The sequence below is a fragment of the Anabas testudineus genome, chromosome 1 (genome assembly GCF_900324465.2).
Source record: "Anabas testudineus chromosome 1, fAnaTes1.2, whole genome shotgun sequence".
In the NCBI taxonomy this organism is placed as follows: Eukaryota; Metazoa; Chordata; class Actinopteri; order Anabantiformes; family Anabantidae; genus Anabas; species Anabas testudineus.
The window spans coordinates 17648389-17668581 of NC_046610.1; the positions used below are offsets into that span (position 1 = coordinate 17648389).

The 20193-nt window shown below is 40.1% G+C and overlaps 1 protein-coding gene across 1 annotated transcript; it reads right to left on the reverse strand.

Moving 5' to 3' along the window:
* Positions 1-188: 188 nt before the first annotated feature.
* cplx2l (complexin 2, like) lies at positions 189-14523 on the reverse strand. Its single transcript, XM_026360223.1, has 4 exons — positions 14343-14523; positions 13024-13108; positions 3319-3497; positions 189-1822 (listed from the first exon to the last, which is right to left on the reverse strand). Exons 2-4 carry the CDS (start codon positions 13052-13054, stop codon positions 1631-1633), a joined length of 402 nt encoding a protein of 133 aa, XP_026216008.1. The 5' UTR covers positions 13055-13108; positions 14343-14523; the 3' UTR covers positions 189-1630.
* Between the last annotated feature and the right edge of the window lie 5670 nt (positions 14524-20193).

The window sequence follows — 20193 nt, forward strand, 5'->3', positions numbered from 1 at the left end:
AGTTCCTTATTTGTTTTGCCACAAGAGGGCATTAAATTGTAAGAGTCGAGATTTTCTAGGTAATTTGAAAGTGGAATGATTTTTTTCAAAATGGCCCTTTTTTAAAAAAAAAAAAAAAAAAAAAAAGGTCCTGCGCCATTTCTACATACAGTCATATAAAAAGAGGATGACACATGTTTAATGTCTGTGAACAAGGTTTAAAGTTTTTATTGACTCTCAGGCAAAAACATATGTGATAATCCTTTATTGCTTGTGGCATTTCACATGACCCTCGACAGCTCATTCTTACATCTTACCCAACAAAGGATAAAACTGAATCAAGCATTTTTTTCAAATGGTCTTTTAAAACACTGTCGTTTTTGCTGTGTAAATCAATCAGCAGCCAGACTGCAGCATTTATTTGTTAACGATTAAAGTTTTTTTTGTTTTTCTCACAAATATTCATGGAAAATCCAGACTTGTACTTCACTTCCAAGTTGTTACTGCTATAGCTAAAAAAATCACAAATACATATTGTCATTTATTCATACAGTTTCATTCTTCTCTAGTAGTAAATCCTGACTGTAATAGTATATATACTGTAAGTTCTGGTTTTATGGCTGAAAGCTTCAGGTTTTGGCTGTAGAAATGAATGAATGCCTACATGGTCATTCTTCATCAAAACAACAACAACAACAAAAAGAAAAACACCCTGTCAATCTGTAAATTAAATTTCCTGAATGCATACATATCGTTTTGTTATTACTGATATCATTAACGGTTATATTGATATGGTAGTGAAAACACTCAAACTTAGGAGTTATTGCCTTCGTATTTTTTGCATGATAAAGACGAAGATAACAGAGGTGTGTTTGTACATATTCACACAACAAATTGGTCCAGACAAATGGCATGCAAGACAGAGGGAGACCCAACGAACGGCGTAATAGAAACATTTTTAAACACTATACTACATGAACAAATTACACTTTGAGGTTGGTATTGTGGGAGCGTAGGGGAAATAGACAATAGGTTTTACAGAAGAATGTGTAACACTGTGCAAAGGGTTTACATACGTTTGGGACATAGTCAAACACAAAACAGTAGCTTTAGGAGCACACAACGATAGTCTTAAATTTCATTTTTAAAGTATGGCTTATCAAGTTATCTGATTTTTTTTTCTTTTCCTTTTAGACATACACAGTATAATAACTTTATATAATATGTAATGATTGTTTGCCCACCTCCAGGCTCGGTATGCAATCATTTATTTATGTACAAATTGAGTAACAGCGTGGTGTACGAGGACTTTATTTTTAGGTGCTGCAAGACAGCTCTGCGGCTATTGCAGAGGAGAGAAAAGGGCGTTTAAAACTTCTCAGGCTAGAAGAATAAACCATCTAACAGTGTGTCTTTAGCCCCTCTGCAGCTAGCAGCGTAGCTTCATTAGTGTAACACAGCTAACGTTCCCATGGCCAGTGGGTCAGCACAGCTTAGTCCATCGGCTGCATTTCACAGTGCTGCTTCACGCTTGATTCTTTTCCACAAACCAAAACACCACACCATGTTTTAAATTCAAACCTGATTTAAACCAGCCTTGTGAATGTAACCTATGAACTAAGCTAGATAACGTTAGCCCTTGCCAGCTGATCTACTTCTTCAGCATGTCCTGCAGCGGGCCCGGCAGGTATTTCATCACCGTGTCCATGATGCTTTCCTCTTCCTCCTCATCACCACAGCCGGCCGGCACGGCCTTCTTGGGTCGGGTCAAGCTGCCGGCTGCAGGCTCCTCCACAGCGGCGGCTGCCTCGGCCTCAGCCTCCTCGCGCTTTTTCAAACCATACTGGTGGTCAAACAGAATATTTAGAGTTAGCAAGAGAAGTTAAAAACACAGCAGTAACACAACTTTTAGATAGCATTATTCTTTCCTAAAGTTCATGTTACTAGATACATTGTCTACTCTACTGCAGATTGGTGTCCCGTGATGACCCTGGATTATGATGTCATTTTGTGGCACATGTTGATGATGTCACACAATAAAGGTTACTCAGACACAGATTGATTCAAACCTCCTAAAATTTTGGTTCCTTCTGTTATGTAGCTTTAATTTTTGATATTTTTCAGGCAGAAGCCATTTAGATCAGTGTGTGTCATGAGTTTATCCACATAATATCTGTTTTATCTGACTCTGCTGTCTGTAGCATCCTTTTCGTAGATAACATTTGATCTCCATTTAAATGAAATATTTTCTGTGTCAGTTGGTCTGAAGATAGTTGAGGAAGAAGACTTACACATAATTCATACATTTTTTTGTTTTTTTATTTCAAGTCGTTGAGTTTACTGTAGTTTAGTGTATTGTCCAGTTCGTGCATCAGGCCTTCTCTTCATCTTACAGCGATTTATTATTATTTATTTTTTTGTTACAATACCTCATCACTCTTTATTCTCCTCTGGGAGAACTTAAAAATAACAGCAGAGACGAGGAGACTGGGAGAGGATTCGCTTTTCATCCCGTTCATTCGCTAAATTCCCCTCAGACTTGCCCCACCTGCAGGCTGCTACGGGCCTGTCATTCACAGTGTGGCGGCACTGAAGTGGGTTTAGTGTAGTCATTACCGTCATAGCAGCGCCACAGTCTGACATCCATAATGTGAAGAGCAAACACTGTCTGAATAAGAACTGACACTGACAGCAGCTGAAGTCGAAGCGAACAATAACCTCACACATAATATTTAGATTTTAGAAAGTAATGTCAGTCATCCATATTGTGTTTAGGCCATAAATACAATGCAAAAACCTGCAGTAGATATCAATAAAGACTTGCTTTAGCAAAAAGACTGTCCTGGCTTATAGTCATTTCTCCACCAATCCTCTGCTCATTCTTTGATTCCTATTAGCTACGGTTGTCATTCTGCTTTCTGATGCTCCACCGATGCAAAAGGTAAAAATAACATAAAAGCAAACAAAAATAGTGTGGAAAGAGAAACACAGGTCTGGTTTTAAAAGAGCTTTGCTGTCATAATGTGAAACCTTTAGAAGCTGCATTAACATCGGACAAGACAGGATAATAACCGAAATCTCCAAAACATCTCACATGGATGTGACTACATTTTAAAAGCCTAAGTAGCAAGAAGAAGTGATTGTATGAGATAATGCTTTTTTATGTCGCTGCTGTTTTCTTTCTCCATTTTAGTTTTTAACTTGACTGTTCCTTTTTTGGGCTTTGTTTTTATTTTTGTTTTTCCTGACATCAACAGACAGACTGACAGACTATCGCTGTGTGCTGAGTAATGAGTCAGCTAGTTAGACAGTATGCTGTCATCATCATCGTCATTATACCTTGTCCCTGATGCCTTGCCTCATCATTTCCCTCTCAGCCTCCATCTTGGCATATTTAGCCTTCCTCTCTTCCTCCTGCTGCCTCAGCGCCTCCTGTCGCTCCTCCTCTTTCTTCGCTGCATCAGGGTCCTCCTCCTTCTCCTCCCCTCCCAGCATCTTGCCCACATCAGGAGGACCCCCTGAGAGAGAGAGAGAGAGAGAGAGAGAGAGAGAGAGACAGAGAGAGACATGATGAGACATGATGACAGCTCGAGTGGGCATCTCAGATTGACATGTCAGACTATCAGATTGTCTGAAGGACTGTGAGAAACAGAAAAGTGGACTTCAGAGAAAGCAGCCCAACTCTTAAAAGTATCACAGAGAAAACTAAAACTGCTGACTGCTGTTTTAGTACTAATACTGTTTAGTAACTGTCATTTTCTTTCAGAGTCTATCTGAAACAGAAACAGAAACAAAAACAGAAACAGAAACACCTTTATTTTGTCATTTGTCACATTTACATGTTACATGAGTCTATCAGTAATCTATCTTGACTGAGTTTGTAGCCATTGAAGTTTTACTTGTCCTTTTAGTAAACCTGTCAGCTCTCTTTATGTTTATCTAACCATCATTTTCATCTGTTATCATTGTTTACTCAACCGATTTTACTTATCAGAACCCTCTTTGAATAACAGCTCTGTAATCAACCTCAATGTGCACAGACTGAAACAAACCTAAAGGTACTGTATGACCTTGGCATCCTTTGACTGTAGAAGGAGGAACTGCAGATCATGATGTGTTTGTGCATCCTACTGCTAATGGATAATTTTAAAAGATCAAATCAAGCCCGTGTGCAGTGGTTCCACAATAATCCTCTCAGACCGATATGAAACTCACTGACAGAAAAGCAGACTCACATCAACTTTCAGTATAATCAATACAATAAAAGGACAATGACAGATGGAAGAGAGTAGACAGCATAGCTGGGAGTTTTATCCCATATACCAGATATATACCATAGACCTTCTTAGTGTGAGTGGAGTTATACATCCAATAAAATAATGCCTCATGATACCAAGGCAGAAAAAAAAGAGAGAAAGAAGGAAGACTGTCACCAAGAAGCATCAGCTGAAAAGAAAAAGATGGAGAGAAAAGCCAGCGGTCTGAAGGATTTTGGCAAAGACTGGTGCAGATAAGTTGTGAGGAGGAGGAAAAAAAAGACAAGAAGAAAGAAGGATGGGGAGATAAGGAGCCAGCATACTGCTGAAAACAAGCCATATTTAGGAAAATAAGGAGAGCGTGAGGAGAGGGAGAGAATCTGTCAGAAACTATTGAGTCCAATTAGCTGAGCTGTTCCAGTTAGTGGGATTACCCAGCAGTTTCTGTGGAACCAGAGAGAGGGTGAGAGACCGTGACAGCTGAAAAGATGGAGAAGAGGAAGGGAGCAATGAGAGAAAAGTGCCAAAGTGAAAGGAGGGGGAAAGAAAATAGAGACGAGGCGCATGAGGAATAAGGACGAGAAAAAGGAACACAAGAGTGAAATGAGAGGAGGCGGACAGACAGGTTGAGAGACAGGCGAGGGACATCTGAGGACAGAAAGCAACCATAAAAGACAGGGCAGTCCGGTCTGCAGCTGTCCCTGCTCTCATTAGTAATTTTGACTCCTCAGCATAATAAGAACGAACCGCAGCAAAACGCAGAGCCGTACAGTAAAAGACAAGAGAGACGCAGGAGAAGAAAAGATGACATTGGAAGCGATGAGTGCAAGAGCGGTGAAGGAGAAAGAGAAGGAGCAGATGAGAACATGAAACCATCAGGAAACTGCAGCTTCAAGTTCTTAATTTGGACATGGATTACTAGATATGCTGGTGATCAATGACTTTATAGATAAACACCTTCAGTTTATATGCAGTTTTAATTTTTGTGAAATACGTTTTTTCCTGAAAATGATGTGAACCTGGGACCAGCACCCGATTATCTTATCTAAACGTCATCCTATCAGTACCTTAGAAGCACAATAAAGAAACAGAATTGTAGAAACAATGCATGATTTGGTTTTACTGGCTTTCATATGACTATTTCCTGGATTGGCACAATAGTTTCTAGTAGGTGTAAGATGCCATCTTTAGGCAGAGCCAGGCTTTTCCAGTCTTTATGCTAGGATATTAATAACATGATTCATATGAATAATATTAATAATACAGTCGTGAGAGTGGTCTATTTCCAACCATCGTCATTTCCCCAAAAGTCAATGTTTTTTCATACAGTCCCTTTTATTCAACAATGAAGCAGTGACCGCAGCAGTGAAGTGAAGCTACAATTATACACCAGCACCAATGATGGAAGCTGAATTTAATGACATTAACAAGCCACTTTGGATTTAACTACGAGAGACAAAGACAGGTGAGAAAGTAATTCAGAGAGAGAAGATTCCAATGCAAACTTCAGTATTGCTGCATCAGCAGTGATCAAACACACAGAGAAGCTGACTTAGCAATGTCTGTCCAACTATGATACACCATCTCAGCTCCTTACAAGTGTGAGAATGAAAGACAGTGAGGACGACAGAGAGAAAGACAGAGAACTATAGTGCATTAGTGTTTGTATTTAATTTACAGAAGTGGACGAAATTATTGACGCCCGTCCCTTAAAGAAAGAAAAACCCAGATATGGCACTGAAGCTAACAAAATAATAATAAACGTACTGAAGATTAGCAGTGTCTGTTAATTTTTTAGTAAACTTTTATTTATTATTACTTTTGTCGGTTTCAAGTTATTTCAGTGACCTTTGTCGGTTTTGTTTTCTTGTGCCCATCACCTCGTCCACGTCCGTATAAAGGCTTGTAATGGTATATATGTGTATTCTAACTTGGACTCCCACACACCTCATATGTGCATCCACACGTACACACTGCTAAGACTTTTTTTTATCTTAATTGTGTTGCTAGGAAACAGCTTGGACCCAAGTTTACCTCCTGTCATTCTTGGATATTTGCAAACACCGCAACATGAATTCTAATTGAACCAATTAGAAACCACTGCATTAGAGCTGGGAAACGTGGTGCACCATTCTCTGATACCTCCTTTTCTCTAGCCTTTTATTTAGTCAGCAAAACAATGAGCACGCAGAAATCCAAATCTACTCAGTGTTTACAAGCATCATGCATGGTATCCAGACGTATCCAGAGTTCTCAGAGCCAAGGTAAGAGCTTATGTGACATAGTGCGAGCAGAATTCAGGATCGGCTTACAAGCCCACTACCTGAATATCTCAGACAGAGTCCATGTAAACACTGCTACTGAATTGGAGCAAATGACTCACAACCAGCTAAGCCTCATTGTCAAATAATTTCCTTACCAGAAAAAGCCCTCCAGCACGTCTTTTAACTACACAAACCAAAACAAACTCGATCTGGTTTCACTAAAGCTTATTAGCGCATTCGGAGTCTCTTTGTCCAAATGTAAAAAAAAAAAAAAAAAAAAAGAGGATCCTGGGAGACAAAGCCCTGAGTTATATTGAGCTATGATCCCGGCTCCTGCTTTGTGAGTCATGTGAGAGAGATACGGCGGTGTCTTTTTAAACCAGAATAATTCTTTTAAGCTCTGAGGCATCGCATAAGCTGTGTTGAGCCATATTTGAGTGTTTCTGATTAGAGTGTCTTTACACTTTAGCCCTGCATACTGTTTAAGGTTGTTGTAATTGTCAGAATGACATTTAATATATAAGCCAATAAAAACCTGCAAAGGTTTGGCCTTTAGCTTTATTTCAGTGTTTTATACAATCCACTTTACTACATGAGTCAAAATCAGTAAAGAAATTCTCCACTGTGTAAAGTATAGGACAGTGTAACAACACAATTATGCCTGAGAATAACATACAAGTGGTAAAATCATCCTTCATCAGATCCAACTTGTTACGTTTATTTTTTTCTTGTGGATATAATATTGATATATTTTCCAGTCTCCCTCTAACTTTGCTTAAAAAAAAATCTTTGCTAAATCTTTAAGTCCAAAGTCTTAAGGGAAAGTCGGAAAGAAGGTTAACCTTAGCTAATTCTCCCAGTGCTTGAACTTCTGACTGCATCAGATAAACTGCACTTATCTACTCTTTTCCCACTCAAAGTTCTCAGGCAAATCCCTCACTAAATCCAAGGTGTGGTGGGAAAGACGATGAGCATAAAGATCTGGGTTCGGCCTTCAGCACAGAAGCTATTGTCTCAACCCAGCTTATTTTATTGCAGAAAAAAAATGTGGCAGGGGAGAAATGGGTGGAGGAGAAAGTGCGCTTGCTGCTGCAGCTTCTTCATTCACTTACTAAATGCCTCTGAGCTGCTGCAGCCTAACACAATGTATCCACCAGGACTTAAAGTGAAGCGACTTTTTTCACATGGGACTTTTATTCACAAATACGCTTGCACGCTTTTCTTTTCTCTTCAAAGATTTTATGTAAGAATCTCTTCCTGTATTCCTTAAAGATATTATGTATCTCATTTTTTCTGAAGGTTTCACCACAGTTTTGGTACAATAAGACAGTAGCAATTATATAATTCCCATTACAAGTGTGCGAGATCGTGCTTCTTAAGCAGTAAGCCAGTTTCCACCATAGAAGTTTGGGATTTGCTGCAGCTGCAGCAAAGTAAAGCTGCTGGTCATGATGATTTGTCAGTATTCTGACATCCTGTGTGTGTCAGGACACCCTATTTTTGTCAGGGACCTGCTTCACAGATGACTTCCTGGGTTTTTGTTGTTATTTCTTTGGCAATAAGTTGTCAAGCCTGTGTCACTGTCATCAAACCAATACTGGTTTCTTCTTGTAACCCGGGACCTGCTGACACCTCAGCAATAAGTCACAGGGTGTCTCAGAGTAGGGGGACTTGCTGCTTGCTTTCCCATCAGTCATTGCTCCAATGAAGTATACAACACTCTTGTATCCAGTTTCTGGGTGGTCTGCATCTCGTCAGCTTATTTTTCTGACAGATGAAGAGGGTGGCAGTAATGACACATTTGTGTTCCACACAGTCAGAAGGACTAGATTAGTCTCTTTCTCATTGTGCAACGTTGGACTCATATCTAGGGAATACTGCTGCAGGCTGATCCAGAAAAAAAATACAAGAAATGCTGCAAAATGAATCAATTAGAAACACTTAAAATTAACCGAGCCACTTAAAAACCCCGCCATGTTTGATGTCTGGGGACCACATGAGACTTTGACAGCACCCCTCCAATTTCGTGGAGAGGTGCTGTCAGGTGCTGTGGAGAAGTGGAGTTTTGGGGAATATTTATAGTATATCTCGCTGTCTCTCTCTCTCTCTCTCTCTCTCAGTCAGTGTCTCGCTCATCCTGCATGACTTAGATGGCTGAACGCCTTATTTATAGAATCTGGACATCATTTCGAACGTGTACACACAAACACACACACACACTTTGCAATCTAGGAGAAGCACAAGGTCAATTGGATGAACTGAATTTGATTTGCCAAAGTAACGCACAAGGCTGTGTGTGTGTGTGTGTGTGTGTGTGTGTGTGTGTGTGTGTGTGTGTGTGTGTGTGTGTGTGTGTGTGTGTGTGTGTATTTCAGTGCTAACTCTCTAGACCAATCAAGCAATGCAGATGTCATTCCCTCAGCCAATCACATTACAGCACTGCGAAATGTGATTATCTGCACTATTTGAGGAGTTGAGGTAAGGAAAGAGCATTTCAAGGTGTCTTCTTTTTTCATTTCACCTTGAATCACACATCTCTGTGACTCATTACATGTCAGCATACTTACTGTATGTGACACTAGGTTAAAAAACAGATGGTTAAACAGCAAAAATACAAGAAAAGGAAAAATAGAGCTACTGGTAAAACACATGGAGTTGTAATATTTAAATTAACAAAAGGCAGGATATAAAATATATAGTGGATTAAAAAGAACTTAAAATAAATAAGTACATTTTGCAATAAAACATGGCAGTGGTTTGAACTGTGAAGTGCTTTTGTCAGTGTAGCCTCCAAATGAATTAAAAATTAAGCATGTTTTCTTCCTTTGAGTCTGTCACAAAGCTATAATCAGGAATGAGCTGGTCACCTTCATTATTTGAAGCATACTTAAAATAGCTGTGTTGAAGACATATCTTCAGCACAATAAGCTACTCTGACAAGTCATAAAGTCACGTCAAATCATAAATGCACCAATCTGTACAGCACCCTCTGTTAGATGATGATATACATGAGGAACAACATTCAGCCTCAGACCCTGCAGACTGACTGCAGAGGCTTCATGGTTTGAGGCTGCTTTGCTGATTCAGCCACTTGTTTAAAACACTGTTTCACTTACTTTTTCAGATCAGATCATATCGCATGATCAATTTATGCAGAAAACCAGGAAACTTCACACAGCATCATCACTTTTTCTTGTGACTGTACATAAGTGTACGTCTGTTATGTACGGCTGTATGGTCTGAGGCTACATTCAGTGATATATATGAAGTGGACAAATTAAGAACAACTGGAAGTACAAGACAATCCTACTCAGTGGCAACTATAAACTATAGCTTCCACATTGATCACACAGTTTCAACTAAACTATTTTTGGCACACAGTGTTCCTATGGTTATAGCAATATCTCAAAATTAATATGCTAATGCTTTGTTGAAGTTAAATTGTGACAAGTGGCAGCCAAAATGCAGATTGTTTTACAGTTCAGCATAGCACATACTCATTAATGAAACATAAAACAACCATGAATTGTTATTCAAATTGCTAATTTACCTTTACCACTGACTCTCTGGCTGCACCGACAGCCTTTCTGCTGTTACACGTTGACTGTGGCCTGTAGCCTTTAGACGTTGACTGAGCTCTGTATCTTGGGTTTAATGTCTACCACACTTAGTTGCACCTTAGTCTGCGAAAGCTGCATCAAATCTGAAAAGTTACAAAGTGTCAGGTCAGCACTAACGCACTCAGGAACAAAAGCAATCAATGCCCAAAGAAACCTCTGTGGAAGTCCGAACTGTGGGAGGGCTTGTTTTATGGCTCCCAATTATTAACAGTGCTCGACTGAGTAATAATAATCCCTACTTAATCACCTTTGTTCCATAGGATGAACATTTTTGGAGTGTAAGATCTCCAGTGGTCACCTACAAACTGCAGTCTATGGAGCTAGATCCATCACAAACTTCTGAAATTAAACTTTTAAGTTAATTCTTGTCCTTCGTAAAATTTTTATTACCTTTAAGCAAAACACTTCCTAATTTCAATATTTACATTTATTGCCTTTTAAACAGGAGCAAACCTGGACTACTGCAGAGAGGTACAACATTGATTGGGTGCTGAATCATCTCAGTTAAACACGGCTCTCTTTTTTCTTTCAGCTACAGTAACTGTAACCGAAGAAGCCTCGGAGGATTAGTTAATGCAGTGGCAGCTTCCTCTCTTTCACTCTCATTCACACACTCATCATCTGAGATACTCAGCAGAAATACGCAGTGACATGACAGAAAATCTACATCCAAGCAGGAGCAAAACAATAACATAGTGGAAGAGAGGGAGGGAGATAACAACAGGCTGTAAAATCACGTCCCTGGCAGTTTCAGAATTTGATTTACAAAGTTGTTCCCGTTCGACAAAAGAAAGTCAGTGTGTGGTTTAATTTTCAACATATTTCTTGGTATCTGTTCTGAGAAATATTAAGAGGTGAATCTAAGAGGTGAAAATAGGAGTGGTGACTCGCTTCCAGAGCTTCATTCATTCAATTGTCTCTTGAAGTAACCTGCTACATTTGGCTCCATTTCATGTCTACTGATGATAATTATAGTGAAGGATTTGTTTTTATAAATAATGAATAAATACCATTAAAGTCATCATTGTGTATTTTCATTTACTTTATTTAAATTATTATTAAAATAATGTATTTATCTAATATCTAAAATAGTCAAATAGTATATTAAAAACTCTCCATTGAGATGTTTCAGCCTCATTGTGGTTCTTCTACAATCTGTGTAAAATTTGATCATTTGTTTTGACCAAAGTGGTGGATTGACCAACCCTCCCTATTCTATAATATCCTATCCTATCCAACTAGCCTGGAGTCCTAGAAGGGCACTGTATGTAAATCCTTTGGTTTTTGCTATTATTTGATAGTTGAAAGTGAAGTCTGACGGGAAGTGCCGTATGACACAGAGGAGGATGACAGCTTGAATTGCACAGTATTACATGGCACCTTATACCTCTGAACAACACAGATTCTCGATAAAGCAGCCTAACTGATTAAAGATATTGATATTGATGTATTGACAGGCTCTAACCATCAAATTGATAGCTTGGCTGACTAAGTGGTTTGTTTCATTATCTGATTTTGCCCCCGACAGCAGAAGCTTCATTGACCTAAAGCAATGTCAGCACTTTTGCAGACATTTCTGTGGAAAGGGGTCACTGTGTCCCAGTCTGTAAGCATGGGCCACAATCAAACGGCAGTAACGAATGCAGTGACAGCAACACTCACCCTGAAAGGCATCAGCATCAACTATTTTAAACAAAAAACCTGAACTGAAATTTATCAAATCATCTTTTCTCACTCAGTTTTTTTTTTTTTTTTTTTTTTCACAAACATCTATACTCTGAAGGCTTGTGTAGCCTCCATAATTGATGTTGCCTGAAGATGCAGTACACACATAGACTCATGTCATGTACACTATCTCTAAATCATCGCTGCAGCACAGCCAGGGTGCAGGCACACACAGAGAGGGGAAACACCCGCACTGTTAAATCTATTCCCAAAGTCTGCAGGCAACTTACGCCGAGTAATGTCGGGATCCAGTGCAGTGCAGCTGCAAGAATTCATAGCGCAGCACAAGGCACAGCTGCTGTGGAGAACGAGGCAGCGCTTGCATCCCCTGCATCCCAATGAGGAGCCTGCACACTGCTTCAACTCCACACCCCAACTCTAACTGCTAAACTCCTCTGTAACCTGGACAACAACAGCTCAGAGTCATAGTCACGACTGACCATGGTGTGTGTGTGTGTGTGTGTGTGTGCGCATGAGCGTGTGTGTGTGTGTGTGTGTGTGTAAGTGTGCGTGCGGCTACTGCAATATAACTACTGGCACCACTGTCCTGCCTTTCCCCTTGAAGCTATAGCTGACGAGGAGATGAATTACAGGGCTATAATGAGGACTAATTAGGGGCCAAATAATAGCTAAGATGATATTCTAGAGGATAATACCTGATGGCTTTAAAGGACAAAAGGCTTCTAAAAAAAACACATGCCACTCTTCTCTTTCTGCCCGGTGTCAAAAGATGCCAGCAGTTGGCTTCAAAAGAATGCAGTAGTGTATTTGGTTAATACGGTCGCATGAAAACCCTGTAACTCACACATTTTAGAACATTTTAAATAGAAAAGAATAAGCTTATAAACTTAAGACTATCCTGAGATGTTGATGATTCGAACGTAGCAGGTTTTTACCTGCAGATAAAATGACACAGTTTTTACAAAAGCTATAAATGTAACCATTGACAAGGAACTGGCCAAAAGGTGTCTTTGGTAATACATACATACAAACATAAAGGAAAGAAAGAATGCATAGCTGATTTATTAGTTTGGTGCAGGACCGATTTCGCAGCCTAGTCTCGCCATACCTAGCCGGCCAGTACTAGTACCGTACTGCCGCTACTGCTGCTGAACATCCCTTTAAATCCTTTACACTGCAGTGCCGTTAAATCAACCTCCAGCCTGGCAGACTACTCACCTCCCAGTGCAGCTTTCATTACAAAATTCATGATGAAGCAGTTCTGTGTTCTCTTCCTTCAGTGGTCACGTTATCAGGGACAGACCTGCAGCCGGGGGACAGAATACACAAGCTCTGAGTGCATGAACAGCACCGTTAGGACATGCAATTTCCCTACACTTAAAATACAAGTCTTCGATGGGATGGGGTGAAGATGATGAATGTGAAACTTCTTGCGGACAAGTGAAATTCTCCAACAGTGTGTGGCACATCTACCAAAACTGCACTTTAAACAGCCTATACCATCGAATCTATTCCAAGACACAAGTAAGGTTGCTAAACTAGGTTAGGATGGATTTACCTTCCACTTACACGGTGACCTGAGTTTTTGTCGAGGCACCTGCACCCTCAATTTACAACCACACTCCATCTCTACACAGGTTAAACAAAGACTGGGTCAAAGATGAACCAGTGGGGGCCACGGTTTCTGTCAGTATATCGCCCTTAGAGAGAATGACCTGGCACAATCTGCAAATGTCACATGGAAGGACAAATGGGATTTTTTTTGTAAGACGCTGTGCCCTCCTTTGACATCTTAGAGTGCCTCTATGACTCTCTTTTGTGTCTGTATTAAACATTATGCAATCACTATAACAATCATGTTGATTTTCTCCAGGAATTCACATAATGCTCAGCAGGTCATTTATAATTGAAATAGTTTCTATAGCGTTGTTAGTGGGATAAAAGTGTCTACTGTGCCTTTTATAGTGGCGTTACTGCACTTTGTGTTTGTTTTTGACCTTTTTTTTTTTTTTTGAAAGCCTATCGTGCATTTTATCATTTGTTCTATGCACCGAGCCCTGCAGGCGAGCAGAAACGAAATCCTCCTGAAAACTTGCTGCAGTGCACGAAACTTGCCGCTTCTCACCGGATCATGTTTTTATTCGCCTAACACTCCAACATGCACCAGCTGAGCGTCTTTAAATCATTTCCTGCTTCCCCTCTTCTTCTTCTTCCCTCATCTGCAGCAGCAGCAGCAGCAGCAGCATCACTTTCTCCTCACATGAACCTCAGCAGGACGAGCTCAGCTGTCCCTGGTGCGGTGCAGCATTTCGACACATTTCCAGCACACTGTGTACACCGTGTGCTGGAAGTGTGTGTCTGATGCATGATGCATGCGTTTGTGCGCCCGCTGCAGCCTGCGCGCTCCGCTCAGAGGTCACACACCACGCGAGGAGCTGCGCACAATGGGCTGAATCTGCATCTTTCACCAACCTATCGCCATCCTGTCCCGTACGGCAAAGCCACACACCGAACCAGCATCTCCGCACATCGTTTACCTTGTGGTGAGCCGCTTCCAAGTCTTTTAATTCTCCGGAATAAAAAAGCCTCGCTGCGGTGTTACAGCCACCTTCCTCTGTCGCGTCCAGCGCAGTAAAGAAAACCTCCAAGTTGTGCGCCTCTGTGGATCTCAGTTTGCAGACATGCCGGTTGTGTCAGAGTCCGGCTGCAGCAGCGGAGGAACAGAGTCTAATCCTGGTGGGCGAGATGAGAGCATTCACAGGGAGGGAGGGGGGCACAGGAGTGTGGGCTACCATCGAAGTCGAGGTTTTATTTTTTTTTAAATTCCAGTTTCAAAAATCCAAAAGAAAATCATGTGAAATATCTCAGGTTAACCAAAATAAAAACAAACCCATGCAAGTTTGTTACTGTAGTAAAAGAGCCCATGTCCTCACATAGTAGAATATAATAGAATAATAATAATAATAATAATATTTTTCTCTCTTTCTCAATTCAAGTTGTCTCATTGGAGCTTTTTAGAAACACAACATTTATCAAAAATGATTGCACATGTGCAATAGTATGTAAAAAAATATAACTAATCATCTATGTTAAAGCAGCAGTGTCTCATTTCTTTGACCATTAGGGGGCAGTAAAACAAGATGTTAACACAGCATGAGGTGGAGAGGTGGAGTGGCACTTGCCTACTATTTTTGTCCGCCTGACAATTATAAAAACAAAAAATCACTCTACAGTAACATACAGTGACTTGCAGGCCATGAAGCCAGAAATATATCCAACGTGTTCTGGAGAGCTCAGGGAGACGTCAGAGTTAGTTCACTGATGTTCTGTGCTCTGTTTTCATTCATTTGATTTCATGTACATACATACCAGATCAGGAAGGTGCAGTGGTGTAATATAATTTGTCTCTAGATCTTCTTGGCAGGAAAAAGACTACAGCAACCAGCTCCCCTCATAATTTCATAAACATTCATGCATCATGTGTTATCAGTATCTTTTTTACAGCTTATTTTTGCAGTTATCCATATTGTATTTACACAGTACGTGTCTCTTGATGATATGTATGAGTTGTGGTGGTGGTGACTGCACCGAATAGAGGACAAACATAAAGGACAATGAATATAATATTTATGACCTAACCTTGTTTCTGAAGGTAGCCTTAACCTGCAGCTCTAAAAGAAGCCATTTCTCCACCAGCAAATGTCTGTAATGTCCTTGCTTTTTTTTCCCCCCTCCCGTCGTAACATTACTGCACTTTATACACATGGTAAGGCAGACAGCATAAGAGAGCACACACAGAGGACAGAGGGGAGCTTAAACTGCTGTATCTCCCATCAATTAATCAAGACCCAGGAGGCTGTGTCCAGTCAACACAAGCATCCATCACCTTATTTATAACCTAGAAACACAACAGCAGCACACACACACACACACACACACACACACACACACAGCAGGGTGGTACCATCACTGTAGTACAGTTAATTTATTTTTATATGTGCCTTTGATAAATAGTGCCTTGGTTTTTAGTCAGAGCTGAGAGTAACACAAAAAAAAAAACAGTGTATGTTCATTCCTCTGACATAATCAGTACTGTATGTTTTCTTACATCTATCCCAAGCATTAATCTGCATTACTGTAAAACAATATTATCTTAACAATATTTTATTCTTGGATTTGGGACTTTTAATAGCACAATATACCAACAACCAGCTAGTAATTCAGCACCCTGTACTGTTCTCCCTCTATGTGTGTGTGTGTGTGTGTGTAATAGGATACAGTATGTGCATTTGATGATTGTTTGTTGAGTTCTTGTCTCATGACAGAACTTGAAACAATTTTATTTTCATTCATTTTCCCCATGTCAGCACATGGCCTATGTCCAAGTAATGAGTCACCATGAATACCGTCCAATCCAGTCCAATAATCGACTGTACACCTGAATTATTGGACCGACGACACTGTGACAAACTACTGTGTGACACCTATACAAACAATTACAGTGAATGCCCTTTGAAAACTAATTTAGCATTTTATACAGAAATATGTACAGCAAAGGTCTGCAGGGACTCGATGCCATTCAAAAAAGGGCAAATTAGCATAGCACTGCTGTCACGTGGACACACAGCTGTGGTACTGTTTTTTTTTGTCCCTCTTAAAGTTTATTTGGTGTCAGGTAAATGTGCATTCTTTAACAATACATAGTCTCTGTTGGAGTTGATGGAAATGGGGTAAAACATCACATTTTCCAGGCATAATAATTGAGCTAAGAACAGCAACAGCATAACAATACCAGCACAATAATACCTATGGGGTCACAGTGACTGAGGTCCACCTGAAAAAGAATGTGCTTCAACAGCTAGACACTAAGATTATTTAGCTCGTAGATGAGCGGCTTTAATTATGCACAGCAGTGTACTGTGACAACATCCATTTCATGACTCTCATTCTGACATGCTGATGTTTAGCAGCTCTCATCGGTGTTGGAGAAGCTACTTCTATGAAATGACAATGTACCTGAGATATGAAATTCTAACGAAATATAATGCAAGAAAAAGGCAAATGTCAGCAAAACACAGCACAATTGAGTTGATTGTAAAAAAGTGCTTATTGTTTACATGTCATACATAAACCGAAACTACAAAACACACCAGTATTCACAGGGAAGTAGAAGGAATGTCAGCTTTGGTTTTGTGTACAATGATCCACTATTATCTACCCTACCTCCTTCATGACACTTTGCTATCTTTCCTCTGTTCTTCTCTATTTTCCCCCTGTAGGTTTTGGTTTGTTCTGCTGGTGGTAGCATCCCAGCACCACCTACTTCCTGATTTTGAAGCACATGCTGTGCCTACTGTATATATACTGGGGGGTTTCTCCCTTCTCTTTGGTATTATTATCCTGTCTGGCTGCCTCTCATCCTGATCCAACTGGTTCCCCTTTAGAAACATTATCTTTGACCAACTCACTATCTGGATCTCAGATATTATTGTTTTGATGTGGCTTTCCCTGTGTTACTAACCTTAGGATGTGTGAAGAGGATTTGGATTTTTGATTTGTGGATACTGGATTTTGACTGTTTGAACTGTGCTTTGTGACATTCTGTTTCTGTAGTTCGTTTCACGAGCAGCACTGTTCAGGCAGATTTAGTTTGTGTGTCAAACTACTTACCTGATTTATCCTCCTCTGAGTGTGTGTCTTTTCAGTGACACTAGGCAGCACTTTGTTACTAATCACCTGAATGCTACTATCTCACCTCATCACCATGGACTCCGACATCCTGTCTTACCTATTCATTTTATTGTCAGTGAACTTACTGAACTTACTGGTGGTGTCTGCTCCTTTCTGGGTTCTGTTAAGAAACTAACCCTTACAGAACAATTAGGTCAAAATGGATCAATATGGCACCTAGCACAGGCAAACACAGGTTGAAGGAGCCCTTTCCAGACATGAAACCCAGCTTAATGAAACAGAAACTTAATGTGTACAGAACATTTCACTAAAACTCGCCTCAACCCACCCCCTCCTGCAGGAGCCAGCCCACCATGCAAACTCAGTCAGAGTCCATCCCATCTCCCCTCTGTAGAGGTTGCAGGGCATTCCCCACAGAGAGGCGCACCACCTTCAAACATTTCTCTCTAATGCTGTCAACGCCAGGATTGTTCAGACACAGAGTTCCTTAATGCAGAGGTGGCCATGCAGCTGGGTATATGCTATTACTCCATTCATCGTTGCAGGTTTGGACCCTTGATCACCTCTTCCACCAAATTAAACAGAAGACCCTCCCAGTTCCTATCATCACCATTGCCAAACCTCACGAGAACACCAACTTCCACGTAATTCACTCACTGCAGCTCCCCCTTATTTTGGATAAGGAGACACAGCCCTCAGATTGATTGGGTGGGTGTCAAATGGCTGGTTGCAATAACTGTCCGAACTGAAGACATTTGATCATAAGAGACTACAGAACAAAAGTGCTGAATCAGTAAACTGACTGCCATTAACACCTAGAACCACAGTTTATGACTTACACAGTACCTTTGTTGTTAGAATAAATAAAAACGAAAAACCACATATCAGCGTATTTCATAAAAAGCTATTTGATGCACTAATGATGTTGCATCATAGGAGGTCATAATAAAGTAAGACCTCTTGTTACTGTCATTATAAGATGACTACAGGTCTTTTAGTATTGGATGTAGATGCCTTTCCCTTGGGCACAGCTGCAGTCAAATGAAAGGTAGATTATGTCACAGGACACCAACTTAGTATGGCTGTGCCATTTCTTGAGGCAGGATGTGGCGAAAAGGCTGCAATTTAGGTGTGTGCATCAGCAGATCCATCAGTAGTAGTGAATGGCCTTTTAAAAACCTTTCAGCATCCTTTGGAGTGCATTCACTGATAGTTACCCGCCATTAGGAGCAAAACATTAGACCTATATGCTTTGTGCTTAGATTGTCAGTGATATTACAGCTAGCATTAATCTTTTATATCTTATTTTCCCATAAATAGAAGATACAGTGAACTGCATTTGTTAGTTTTGTTCTTATCATTTTTCGGTCTATTCATCTTATATATGAATATACATCAACTCTGAACATAAAGAATGGATCTTTGTTAGATTTTTTGTTAGATTTTTGCTGACAAAGCATCAGATGTCCTACTTCATGACCCCTGAACCACCTCTGATTTATTAAGTACCAACTACCCAGGCGTGCACTAGGATATTCAAAACAAGGATGCTGTATCAAATCCCATTCATTGTGATAAATCATAGAAGGAAGCAGAAATGCCAGCTGAATAACTCTCCCCTCTGCCATCAGGGAATCACTTTGAAGTTTTGAACTGTCTGAAATACAATAAAAGATTGTTCAGGGGCTGAACCAATATTTGCAGAGGCAAGGTGAAAACATATTTTCAGGTCAGACATGTGGAACTACTTTACTTAGAGAACATGGCACCTTACCTGACTGGAGCTGAGTTTTGATTCTTCACTTGTCAAGATAAATGAATTTAGTGTCTTTTTAACAAAGCTGGTGATCCTATAATGTTTGATACTATCCCATTCATGTACTGCTGACTGGTTAATTACATGCCAGCATTGTCGACCATCACATCAGGATACACTTTTCATCTCTAGTTTAGTTATAAGCCAAAATAAAATATTATGTTGTATCAGACAATCCGACATTTTACATTCATAGTAGGAGATGGTTTCCTTTATGTTATCCTCGTTTTCAACTGTTATAATAGCATAAAGAAACCCTCACCTTTTGTGGTAAAGATATTTACAATGATCTACATAATTTTATGTATTTTGTTTCTACTTTTTAAATGTACGTGCGGTTACGTATTTTGTTGGAGTAAAAGTCAAATTATTTTATCACTATTTATTAATCCACAGGTGCAGTATTCATATTTTACAGTACAGATTAGAATATTTAGAAATATTTACATAAAATTTCACAGCGTACACTCCCATCTTTTTTCTCCTGCTTTCAGGCTATATTATTGCCAACATTTCCTCCATAGTATAGTGGGTCATAATTCCTCTACATGAAGGACACAGTGGCCTCTGTCAGGTTATTCGGTGAAGTCAGAAGGGAGGAAGGGAGGGAAATTAGTGTGCTGTCCTTCATTCTTGCTGCACTCCGAGGTCCCCAGAGACACTGAAAGAAGGAAAGGAGGTGAAGGGAGGGGAAGATTGAGGCAGAGACACTAGTGTAGTTGTGTGCATGTGCGCGTGAGTGTGTCCATCAACCCATAGAGGACCTCTGAAGTCCCAGACTGAGGGAGGTGTGTACTGCTGCAATGCGTAAAGGCTTCACAGCTTCACAGCTCCATGCAGTGAGCAGGGTGACTGACAGGCTGAATGACTGTTTGACTGAC

Excerpts from the sequence above, each read along its gene's own strand:
- cplx2l (XM_026360223.1), bottom strand. The coding sequence starts at position 13,054 with ATGAATTTTGTAATGAAAGCTGCACTGGGAG. Across the intron at positions 3,498-13,023 it reads AATGAAAGCTGCACTGGGAG|GGGGTCCTCCTGATGTGGGC; the intron begins GTGAGTAGTCTG and ends TCTCTCTCTCAG. Across the intron at positions 1,823-3,318 it reads GGCAAGGCATCAGGGACAAG|TATGGTTTGAAAAAGCGCGA; the intron begins GTATAATGACGA and ends TTTGACCACCAG.